Source organism: Myotis lucifugus, unplaced genomic scaffold (genome assembly GCF_000147115.1).
Source record: "Myotis lucifugus unplaced genomic scaffold, Myoluc2.0 scaffold_138, whole genome shotgun sequence".
Taxonomy (NCBI): Eukaryota; Metazoa; Chordata; class Mammalia; order Chiroptera; family Vespertilionidae; genus Myotis; species Myotis lucifugus.
Window position 1 is genome coordinate 1,080,415 of NW_005871186.1, and position 12,634 is coordinate 1,093,048.

The 12,634-nt window shown below is 45.4% G+C and overlaps 1 protein-coding gene across 7 annotated transcripts in view; it reads left to right on the forward strand.

Moving 5' to 3' along the window:
- NUMA1 (nuclear mitotic apparatus protein 1) overlaps positions 1–12,634 on the forward strand; it is an 84,516-nt gene that overhangs the window by 42,381 nt on the left and 29,501 nt on the right. For 6 of the 7 annotated variants that reach the window (XM_023758718.1, XM_023758719.1, XM_023758720.1 and 3 more), the window contains one exon: positions 6,338–6,411. In XM_023758718.1, the coding sequence (XP_023614486.1) occupies positions 6,370–6,411 (42 nt within the window). In that variant the 5' untranslated portion in view covers positions 6,338–6,369. Of the gene's footprint in view, positions 1–1,079; positions 1,223–6,337; positions 6,412–12,634 lie in introns of those variants that run through there. The other variant, XM_023758717.1, reaches the window with a different exon arrangement.

Consider the following 12,634-nt stretch of genomic DNA (forward strand, 5'->3'; position numbering starts at 1 on the left):
TCCCTGATAACTGGTGGGTTTCTCTCTTAGTCTTGGTGAGGGTCATTGTTCAATGGGTGGAAATGCTGTGGTGTTTTTTTTAAAAAGTCAGACTTCTTTTTTGACCATGTAGGAGAGGCAGAGCCTATAGGTTCTGCCGATGAGTCCCAGTGCCTGTATCTGTTAAGGGGCTCCAGCCAGTGCTTGCCTTACTAGGTCCCGTGCTTTGGCCCCTCAGCCCCTCCCCACAAATGCTCAGCGGAACTGGGGATTAGGTTCTGGCAGTGCAGCTGGGATTTTGGCGGCCATTCCAGTCGACAACAGCACGCAGCCACCCAGACAGGACAGCGCAGGCCTGCGCTCCAGGCCCACAATTTGCCTGGGCTTCTTGTTTGGGTGGCCGAGGAGGAGGGGGAGGAGTGCGGCATCCTGGCCTTGCCACGCAGAAGGTATGGGCTGGAGAGAGTCCCTTCAGGAATGGCTTGGGGGGTGGCCATTGTCCCAGGTCAGGCGGTGCCCACAGAAGGAGGCAGGCGCTTTGTGTGTGAGCACGGCATGTGTGTGCTTAAAGACATGGCCCGCCCAGGAGCCAGCAGGAAGCTGCTCCCATTTAAAAGGGCCTGCGTCTGGCTCGCTCTCCAAAGCCTCTGTTCGCGGGTCTTCTTCCCTGCCCTTCCGTTGCTGGCCAGAGAGATGGACAGGCTGTCATTGCAGTCTTAAGAGAGTGAAGGGGGAGTGTCTGGGCAATATCAGGTTTGTCAGGCAGGCCACTGTGAGTGTGTTTTGTGTGTTTATGCCACAGTTTGCCTCGGCTCTTGCCACTGTTGCAACTCAGTGTTGTTGTCTGCTAGCTGATGCCTCCCCATGCATCCTATTCTCCTGTTTGTGGGCCAAACTAGGAGGGAGGGGCTCCCCTCCTCTCCAGTGCAACCCTCCTCCTTGCCCCAGCTGCTACCCTTCCCCCCTTGCTGAGAGTCCCCTGCTTCTCCGAGGCTCCCAGATCAGGGCTCCCAGATCGCGGAAGCTTGCTGTGCCTTTAAAGAAAGCAGACTCCTGGCTGTGACGCACTTCTGGCTGTCAGCCAGGAAGATCGCTCCTGCCAGGCTGACTGAGAAGAAAACCAACAACTTTTCTTTTGTGTGTGGGGTTACTTTCCACTAGCCCCCCCTTCCTCCTCTCCTTTCAAGATTTAAATGCTAATGGCGGATTAAAACCTGTAAATACGTTTGGCTTTAGGAATCTGGTAAGGCCCTCCTGCACTGAGACTTTTTCTCCTCACTCTTTCTCGGGTTTTTTGTTCAAACATGGACGTGGGGGTGGTGCGGTAGAGTCCCCCCCTCCCCCTCACCTCTCTTTTCTGCGCCATCCTTAAAGGGGAGGGGGTAGGAGAGGGAGAGCAAGTAAACACTCAGAAACAGGCACTGGGAGCAGAGCTTGCCAACATCCGGGAGTTGGCGCCTTTCAGAGCAAAGGGTTGCTTTCTTTCCCCCTCGCATAGATATTAGCGCGTTTTTGTTCAGAGTGGGGGAAAGCGTGTGTGCCTGCATGCTGAGCTTAGAGACAGCTCAGGAGAGCTTCTCCATTCCCAAGTGAGGCCTGGGTGTGTATACAGTGGTGGGGAATGAAAAAGGTTCATTTTTCAGCTGGTAGGGACCAGGGTGTATGAATATAGCTGTGGGGGCAGGTGCTGATGAACTGCTGGAGTGGGTGCGGATGTGTGCGGGCGTACGTGTGTGTGTGTGTGTGTGTGTGTGTGTGTGTGTGTATGTGTGTGTATGTGTGCGCACGCTAGGCCTGGTTTGATTGCAGCCCTTTTGCCCACATTTTTTTGATCTGGACCCTACAGAGCTTGGGGGGAAGGGCAGGTATCAGTAAGCCACTTTTCAAGAAACCAGGGGAATCTTGGTTTCCCTTGAAATCTCTCCCTAGGTCCTTGCCAGGGCCTTGGAGCTCTGGGCCAAATTCTAGGCTACTCAGAAAGGGTAGTCTGTGTGAAGAGGGGCAGGCCTGAGCCTAGAGCATACACCCAGCAAGCTGATTTGGCCCAACCTCAGGCGTGCAGAGAAGCCCTTTGGACGTGGATGAGACAGCCTACTCAGGACTCCCCAGAAGTTGAAAAGGATTGTGTTTATTCCATCCTTGGCTTCTTTTGAGGCTGCTGGTCCTTGGGCCTTTTACCGCCTCCAAGCCAGGATACACACCAGTAGATAATTCCTATTCATGAGTTAGCCTCTGATCACATAGTTTGGCCTTTGCTGGGCCTCTCTGGGGTAAACTACAAGGTGTGAAGTGTGGGTGCCTGATTGCCTATGCCTCCTGACTTATGGCTTCCAGAGTCAGAGGAGTCCCAGACCAGGTGTTCACTCTTTAGTTGGTGGGAGGATCTTTTTTAGAAAGCTGTACAGAACATGGAATTCTTATGGCTGCAGGCAGGCAGGCTGTCAGTGTAAATGGTGGTAAACTTTGCCATTGAGCATGGGCACACAAACAGATAGTCATTTTCCTTGTGAGCTGTGAGCCTGTGGGCCTTTGGAACCTTGGAGTAGAACCAGGGTGGGACTTGGAGAAGGACCCTTTGAGATGGGAGTTTGTGTGGGCTTTGGGCCTTGAAATTCTGGGATTGGGAGCTGGCCCCTAAGAGAATGAGGGTTCAGTGGAGGCATGAGCTGAGAGGTCAGTACAGTTTTGCAGTTTTCTGGGACCAAAGGTCACTTTGGTGTTATCTTGAGGCAGGGCTGGTGTTCAGGCCAGGCAGTTAGTGGCTAAAAGGCAGTCTCCAAAGAAGCTGGCACCCAGGCTGGGGGGCGGGGTAAGGAGAGCAGTGCTGCCACAACTCAGACCCTCTGGCCTTTGGCCTATCATTGATTGGTCCTTGCATCTGAGCAGGTGGTTTGCATTAGCTTCAGCCATGGTAGAAAACTGTGGCTGAGTTTTAACTCTTTAAGACCCAAGAGGGTGCATGCCAGGTGGCTATGTATTTCTTGAGTGCCTACTTGTCCTGATAATATCTTCTCTGGAAACATAGAGGGGTTACTGTTAATGTGGGAATTGGTCTTGATGGTGAAGGAGTTTACATTCTGTTAGTTTTGAAAATGTAGAGAAGATGCAAGACCTTTAGTTTATAAGGCAACGGCTTCTGTGTCTTGGTTCCTTCTTGAGCCCAGGGGAGAGAGCTATCTTATTTGCTCTCTGTTTTGGATTCTGAGGCTCTTTTTTGCAAAGAACCAGGTAGGTGAGAACTCTGAAGGTGCCTTCAGAGGACCTGCATTAGAGGTTTTCTTTGTTGATTTGGGGGTGACAGGGGATGCCTGATTGCATCAGAGTGGATTTCAGGAGATCCTTCTGTGCAATGGTTCCTGGCTACAATTGTGGGGATCTGTTTTTCCATCACCATCACCCAGTCTTCTGGGTGGGGCCTGCCTCAGATTTCAGGGGGAGGGTGGGGAGGATGGTGCTCTGGCTGGGAGCCCTCCGGTTCCAAGCCAAGGTCTGTTTAAAGCTGTAGTCCCAGTGCTGAGGACTAGCTGTGCCACCAGCTTCGATCATTCTTTACCCCGATTTACCCTAAGAAGAGTGGCTGGCTAGGCTCCCCTGAAGTTTCTCACCCTAGAGCAGCCGTGGGCAAACTACGGCCCGCAGGCCGGATACGGCCCGTTTGAAATGAATAAAACTAAAAAAAAAAAAAGACCGTACCCTTTTATGTAATGATGTTTACTTTGAATTTATATTAGTTCACACAAACACTCCATCCATGCTTTTGTTCCGGCCCTCTGGTCCAGTTTAAGAACCCATTGTGGCCCTCGAGTCAAAAAGTTTGCCCACCCCTGCCCTAGAGTCTTGTCTCTGATAAAGTGCCCCTTTGCAGGCTTTGAACTGACAAGGTCCTTCTGGAGTTCTTCATGTTGTTGAGTATTCGGTTCCTCCTGTTTCTATGCCTGGGGAGCATAAAAGAAGACATTTGGCCTTGACACCAGTTTTCCTGACTAGTGGAACTAGGTTTTAGATAGACTCCCCTGGGACAACATAAGGGTTGTATGTTTTGCCTCTGAGATGAAGGGAAGAGGTTGGTTAAACCTCAGGTCATTTTTAGCAGCACAGCTGTGAAATCTCTCAGAGGGGGCAAAATCTACCTCCGGTTGCATATGAAATTTCTTTTTTTTTCTTTTAAATATATTTTATTGATTTTTTACAGAGAGGAAGGGAGAGGGATAGAGAGTTAGAAAATCGATGCGAGAGAAACATCGACCAGCTGCCTCCTGCACATCTCCCACTGGAGATGTGCCCGCAACCCAGGTACATGCCCTTGACCGGAATCGAACCCGGGACCCCTCAGTCCGCAGGCCGACGCTCTATCCACTGAGCCAAACCGGTTTCGGCGCATATGAAATTTCTGACTGAAGTTTTGGGCCTCATCAAAAGGATATCAAGTCTAACTCATGTAATACTTTAAACCAGTGGTCGGCAAACTGCGGCTCGCGAGCCACATGCGGCTCTTTGGCCCCTTGAGTGTGGCTCTCCCACAGAATACCACATGCGGGCACGCACGTACAGTGCGATTGAAACTTCGTGGCCCATGCGCAGAAGTCGGTATTTTGTGGAAGAGCCACATTCAAGAGGCCAAAGAGCCGCATGTGGCTCACAAGCTGCAGTTTGCCGACCACTGCTTTAAACAATAAATTATTTAAATGGGGAAAAAAAGGATATCAAGTCTAGAGGCAGCATTGGGGATGAGGGGGAGGTGACCTGGGACTCATTTCCCTTGTTCCTGGGTAGCTCAGACTTTTTTTTTTTTTCCAAGAAGTACCAGTCAAGCATTTGGCCACTGCCACCTTTACCACAAATGCCAAGCTTGGTCCCTCTAACTTTAGGCTGGCCAATCACCAGAAAAGCCTTTTTGCAGTATAGTAATTGAGGCCATCTGCCTTCATCCTTGCCTGGCCCCAGGGAGCTACGCAGTTATTGCTCACGAATAGGCCATCCTGAGTGAAAATCATCCAAGACTGAGGAACACATAGGCTCCTTAGCTTCTCTGCCTCCTGAGAGCTCCCTTAACCACTGCATTTGCTTATTGCCAAAAGCCCAGGTGAATTGACTCATTTCCAAGACTGACATTGATATGACAGATGGAATCATGTTAGGTTTTGCAAGGTCAGGAAGCAATTATAATTAGCATTAAGTTATATTTAGCATTTAATTATTTTCTTACATTATTTAGTGCTTCATGTATGTTTTATTTTACTCCTTATCCTGTAAGCCCCTCAAAGGCAAGGACCATGTCATTGTCTCCCATTTCAGGTAATTTTGCTTCATACTCACATCTAGCTTCCAGCACAGGATGAACATGTAAGGATTAAGAAAATAACCTTTTTGATTGGTTGATAAACAAGGTACACTTGCATAGAAAGGGCTAAGATATTTCTGTATGTCCTTCTGCTACTAGACAGTAAGCACCATATGGACAAGAATGGTGTTTTCTTATCCCAACACTTTGCATACAAAAGGTGCTTAGCAAATGTTGGTTCCACAGAACCCACACTTGGGAGATGCTAATATGTGGGGAGAGTTATAGTTGATGTGGCTCTTAACCACTCTTGCTCTTCCTTATAGAGTAGTGACAAACTGAGCACCTCCAGCAGGAGGGGCTGATTGCTCCCATGGAGATTTGTGGGAATCGTGGAGGCTGCTAGGAGGTGTTGGGGAATATTTAGTCACCAGGTCTGTGGTCTCTTGGGCAGGTTGGCAAGTAGATGGCCAATTCCCAGTGGGAAGGAAAGTTGGAGTTAAGAATACCAGGACAAGTACCTAATCTTCTATTAAATGTCCTCTGGGCTCTCTGTCAGAATTGGCTTTGGCTTCACCAAATCTCTCATTTGAACCATGTCTGACATTTCTGGGAGGGGGGGAAGATATAAAAATTCAGAATTTGGGGATGTTCCCCAAGGACTTAGTTATTATTGTTAGTTAGGTAGAATTTGGGTACCTGCAGAAAGAGCCAGAAATCAATCTTTCAAACCTAGGTCTGTCTGGAAAACCATGATTGTTCTGTTTTAAGGGTTGAAGGCCAGCTTTGAATGTTGTACTTTCTGTAGAACAGAAAGATTGTGTTAAACTTGTGGACATTGAATTAAATGCAGGATTCTTTATTGTCCACTCTGATGCAATAAGTTTTATATTAATTTTGATGTATACTCTCAGCTCTCTAAAAATTCCCATGGTGCCTTGGTGATGTGGATTAAGTAAAAGTGAAGAGTGATTTATTTAAATGTTAAGAGCCACCAGTAAATGGAACTGTTTCTTCCTTCCTCCTTCATCATGGATACCTGATATCATTAACTGCTCTTCTTCTCTTTGGTCCCAGGTGCATTGGGGTGACGGTCTGGTATCACCAAGATGACGCTCCATGCCACCCGGGTGGCTGCACTCCTCTCTTGGGTGAGTGGTCTTCCTCTCCTTTGCTAAACTTTTCCAGGAAGCTTGGGAGAATTTTCTAGGAGTCACAGCTATGGAAATACAGTTTTCCCCTTAATTTTTAACTTGTATTATTTCTATGTTGATGCTGACAGTGATCCATGAGTCTACCTGTGTAGGTTTGAAGAGGCTGCCCTAAGGTACATACTCCCCTTCAGTCACGGGAAGAGTTGCTACAGGTGGCATGGAAACCCATCCTCATTTGCTCCCTGTGGATTTTTCTGACTAAAAGTGTTGGCACTGAACTTTGGTCTTCAAAAGCCTTGAATTGTAGGGCAAGGTTCTCCTTGCTCTCTTTACCATGTTTTGTCTGCTTCGATTATTCTCCCGTTGCCTTCTTGATAATGTCACCAAAATTCTTCTGCTAGGTATTTTCATATACTTTCTGCTTGAGACAATACCAAATTAAAAAAAATAATACTAAGCACTGGGAATTTAGAGCTACAGAGTAACCATAGAGGCCATTGAGTGTAGTGATGATAAGCATGGGCCTTGGAGCCAGACAGTCTGGCTTAGAATCATTGTTTTGGCCTGTGTGACTTAGAGCAAGTTACTTAGTCTCTCAGCACCTCATTTTAAAATTGGAAAAAGCCCTGTCTGGCTGGTGTGGCTCAGTGGTTAAGTGTCAATCTATGAACCAGGAGGTCATGGTTTGATTCTCCGTGAGGGCACATACCTGGATTGCTGGCTTGATCCCCAGTAGGGGGTGTGCGGGAGGCAGCTGATCACTATTTCTCTCATCATCATTGATGTTTCTTTTTTTTTTTTTTTTAATATATTTTATTGATTTTTTACAGAGAGGAAGGGAGAGAGTCAGAAACATCGATGAGAGAGAAACATCGATCAGCTGCCTCCTGCACACTCCCCACTGGGGATGTGCCCGAAACCAAGGTAGATGCCCTTGACTGGAATCGAACCTGGGACCCTTGAGTCCGCAGGCTGACGCTCTATCCACTAAGCAAAACCGGTTAGGGCCATCATTGATGTTTCTATGTCTTTCTCCCTTCCTCTCTGAAATTAAAAAAAAAAAAAAAAGAAGAAGAAGAAGAAGAAATAGCCCAGCCAGTGTGGCTCAGTAGTTGAGTATTGACTCAGGAATCAAGAGACCACTGGTTCGATTCTGGGTTTTAGACTCGACCCCCGGTAGGGGGTGTGGAGAAGGCAGCTGATTGCTGATGTTTCTCTATCATTGATGTTTCTATCTCTATCCCTCTCCTTTCTTCTCTCTCTAAAAATCAATAAAAACATTTTAAATAAAAATGGAAATAATAATACCACATGGGGTTATTCTGAGGATATTGATATAATGTGTGTAAAAAACATTTCACACATACACACAACCATTTAGTCCAGTATCTGAATAAATAATTCCTGAAACTTAAATTATTGCTTGGGCATGCTATTTGGTACAGGGTATTTTAGTGGTCACCCTGACGATGGATCAGTTAGCCAATTAAAGAGCTAACTTAAAAAAAATATATAGAATATTTTAAAGGAAATGAATTATTTTTTAAAGGTCCCTGATCTTTTTTTTTATAAACATTTTATTGATTTTTCACAGAGAGAAAGGGAGAGGGATAGAGAGTTAGAAACATCGATGAGAGAGAAACATCGATCAGCTGCCTCCTGCACACTCCCTACTGGGGATGTGCCCGCAACCAAGGTACATGCCCTTGACTGGAATCGAACCTGGGACCCTTTAGTCCCCAGGCCGACGCTCTATCCACTGAGCCAAACCGGTTAGAGCAAAGGAAATGAATTTTTAATTTCCAAATAGGGTGGATTTTATAAGACAGCATCAGATATCTAGTCAAGTGATATGTATTTAATGTACAAAACATGCATTCTCAGTCTTCAGTTTCTGAAATAGATACAAATTTTAGTTGTGTAGTTGTATTATTTAAAATGGTTTTTAAAATATTTATATTTAATACATTTGTACTTATATTACATTTCAATGTTTTATGTATATATTAGAAACAATGTCTCTTCCTTCTCTTCCCTTCATCCCCCCACCCCCCAAAAAAAAGCTGGGTGTGGGGGACCATGAGCTATGTCTCTAGTTCCGTGCCTTATGTGAATATTGGGGATCCTTTAGCCATATTGTTTTAAGTTGATCAGTTTTTCTTTTTATTTATTTAGGTCCTAGGCTTGTTTTTATAGTGACTACTGCTGTTACAGAGAAGAACAGACACAAAACTAGTTTTATTTAACAGCAAATACTTGTATACGTTCCTCAAAAATCACCATGAACATGCATTAAAGTATAGTTACAATTTACAAGGTAGGCAGCTACAGTGGATTTTATGACACTAGCAGCATGAAATAATATGTTATTGAGAAGAGTGGTTTAGAACAGCGGTCGCCAACCCCTCGGACCTCATGGACCCCCAGTGGTCTGCGGACCACTGGTTGGCGACCGCTGGTTTAGGACACAGATATACACATGTGATCATTATAACTATGGTTTAAAAAAAAATGACTTAGGGAAAAAAGACTAGAAAGAAATACATACTGAAAGTGCGTGTATTAAAATACTTGAATGAGTGGAGTTTTTTTGGGTTCCAAATTTTCAGTAATTTATTTTGTAATGTAAAAATAAATATATTTTACTTAACATGTAGCTTGAAATTAATCTGTGCCAACAATTAACAATGAATAAGTTGTTATAGGGAATCGGGAACTTTAAATAAAAATTTTGTTAAATATATTTTTTTATTGATTTCAGAGAAAAAGGGAGAGGGAGAGAGAGATAGAAACATCAGTGATGAGAGCAGATCATTAATCGGTTGCCTCCTGCATGGCCCCCTACTGCGTGGACTGAGCCCATAACTCGGGCATGTGCCCTGATCAGGAATAGAACCATGACCTCCTGGTTGATAGGTCAATGCTCAACCATTGAGCCAGGCTGGATCAGGTGGGAATAGGGAACTTTAAGATTCAACAACCTAAGCAACCCCAAAAGCCTGATAGACAGTTCTTGTGTTCTGCCCTGAGCTAGGCCCTTACTTGCATGTTTTTTACCCTGATTAGAGATGAAAGAGCTTCTCCATTTCCTCAGCCTTCCAATGATTTCTCATTTGAGAACAAAATAATGCACTAGAAGAAAATACATTTTTATATCTATGAAAGAAACTATTGCTGGATTATTACTTAACTAGAGGCCTGGTGCACGAAATTCATGCACCGGGGAGGGGGTTGTCCCTCAACCTGGCCTGCGCCCTCTCGCAGTCCGGGAGCCCTCGGGGGATGTCCGACTGACAGCTTAGGCCCAAAGTGGGCCTAAGCTGGCAGTCGGATATCCTTAGCGCTGCCACAGAGGCGGGAGAGGCTCCTGCCACCACCACTGTGCTTGCCAGCCGTGAGCCCAGCTTCTGCCTTAGCAGCACTCTCCCTGTGGGAGCACACTGACCACCAGGGGCAGCTCCTGCAGTGAGCGTCTGCCCCCTGGTGGTCAGTGCGCGTCATAGCAACCACTCGTTCAGCCGTTTGGTCGATTTGCATATTAGCCTTTTATTATATAGGATTGGTATTAGATGAATCCACATTCCTTAAGTAACTTAAATCAGCTGATGTGATCTTTCATACTTGTTAGTGAACAAGCTTTCATAGCCCTTGAATATTTTACCTACATTGCAGGTATTAAAGGGAGATGGTTTTTGGATGCTTAAGTGTTGGCAGTCTCTTCATTTTTAGTAGGTACAAAGAGATCTTGGCCTGGAGTATTCAGAGTTTTCTCAGAAAATTTACACACACTGGCCATTCCTAACTAGATTAAGCTTTTTTTCAAAAGATGGTTTTAATATATTGTCTTTAAGACTTCAGTGAGAGGTCATATTTTATATTCTGTACTTAAAAAAACACCGCCAGGGTGAATTCCTCATATACACTTGAAGAACAAAGAATTGTAGAGGTACATAGGTATATACACTAGGCCACGTGTTTCCATTTAGGTATGGGTCTATGTATTCAGAAATAAGTATACTCAGAAGTGGAAGGGAGAGGGAGAGAGAGATAGAAACATCAGTGATGAGAGAGAATCATTGATTGGCTGCCTCCTGCACACCTCCTACTGGGGGTCAAGCCCACAACCTGGACATGTGCCCTGACTGGGAATTGAACCGTGACTACCTGGTTCATAGGTCGATGCTCAACCACTGAGCCACGCCGGCTGGACTATATTCTACACTTTTAAAATTAACCTATAGTAACTTAGATCCATCTAGAAGTGGGTTTTATTTGTTGTTGTTTTTTTAACCCTCACCAGAGGATATGTTTTTATTGATTTTCGAGAGAGAGAAAGGAAGAGGAAGAGATAGGGAGAAACATTCATCTGTTGCCTCTGGGGATGGAACCAACAACTTGGGTATGTGCTTTGACTGGGAATTGAACCCACCACCTTTGTGTGTATGGGTCAACTTTCCAACCAACTGAGCCACGCCGGCCAGTGCTAGAAATTGCTTTTAACATAAAAGTGTTTAACCAGAATAAATACTATTATTTTTGTAGCGGAATCATTTATTTATTTGTTTGTTTGTTTATTTATTTATTTATTTATTTTCATCCTCTGGATTCTCCATTGCATGCAGCTAATGTAACTGCTGAGATGTATAAGTCTTACTGGATCTACTTCATTACTGTAAATTAATTAACAATAATAGTGCTTTGCATTTTATGCTTTTTATGTGTTTTTGTATCCATAATCCCATTTGAAACCACACTGGTATTTTAAGGTAGATGAGGTAGGGATTATATTCTCTTGGCAAGTGACAAAAAGTTGATTACAAAGATTCCTGGCAAGTTAGTGGAGGAGATGGACCCAAAATCTTTGTCTGGGCGCTCCCAGCTCAGTGTTGTTTAAAAAGCAAATCTAGCCCTAACCAGTTTGGCTCAGTGGATAAAGCGTCGGCCTTCGGACTCAAGGGTCCCAGGTTTAATTCCGGTCAAGGACATGTACCTTTGTTGCGGGCACATCCCCAGTGGGGGGTGTGCAGGAGGCAGCTGATCGATGTTTCTCTCTCATCGACATTTCTAACTCTCCATCCTTCTCCTCCCTCTCTGTAAAAAAAATCAATAAAATATGTTTAAAAAGCACATCTATACTAATAAAAGGGTAATATGCTAATTAGACCTGGTCAACCGGACATCTTCCGATCGCCCTGCCTTCCGGACAAAGCCACGGTGGCGGGGCCGAGGCAGAGTTGGTTAGGGGCCATCAGGCCGGCAGGGGAGGGCAGTTAGGGGTGATTGGGCAGGCAGGCAGGTTAGTGGTTAGGAGCCAGCAGTCCCGGATTGTGAGAGGGATGTCCAACTGCCGGTTTGGGATTGGGCCTAAACCGGCAGTCGGACATCCCCCGAGGGGTTTCGAATTGGAGAGGATGCACCCGGACTGAGGGCCCCCCTCCTCCGTATACGAATTTTGTGCACCGGGCCTCTAGTTTATAAATAATAAAATCTATTATTTGCATATAACCACTATCCTAAAGTTCTTTAAAATACCTCGTTAAGCAGGCTAAGTCTCCCTCTTTCCTCAGTCTTATACAAGGTAATTGACTTAGTAAACCCTTCCTTCCTAAGGTAATACAATACAAAGCTAAACTTCAGCCTAGTGAATTTGGTGCCTGTGAAGTTAATGAGGATTTTCACATTTGACCATACATGCTAGTTGAATAACTTGTGTACCTGACTCATTTGCATGTGACTTCTGGCAAAGTTTCTAATTGTAAAGAGTGATTTAGATGGATGCCTGCCTAAAGCCGAAGAAAGGGGACAGGGGATTGAATTAGAATTAGTGAGTTCTTTGTAGTTTCAAGTTCTTTTCCTTCCTTCTTTTTTCTTTTTTTTAAGGAGATCAATGTATATACATACATACATACACACACACACACACACACACACACACTCTAGAGGCCCAGTGCACAAAATTTGTGCATGGGAGGTGTCTCTTGGCCCAGCCTGCACCCTCTCGCAATACAGGAACCCTTGGGGGATATCTGACAGCCGTGGGATTCAGCCTAAACCGGCAGTCAGACATCCCTCTCGAAATCCAGGACTGTAGGCTCCTAACTGCTCACCTGCCCGCCTGCCTGATCGCCCCTAACCACTCTGCTGCCTGCCTGATTGCCCCTAACCACTCACCTACCTGCCTGATTCTCCCTAACCACTTGCTGCCTGCTGAATCACTCTA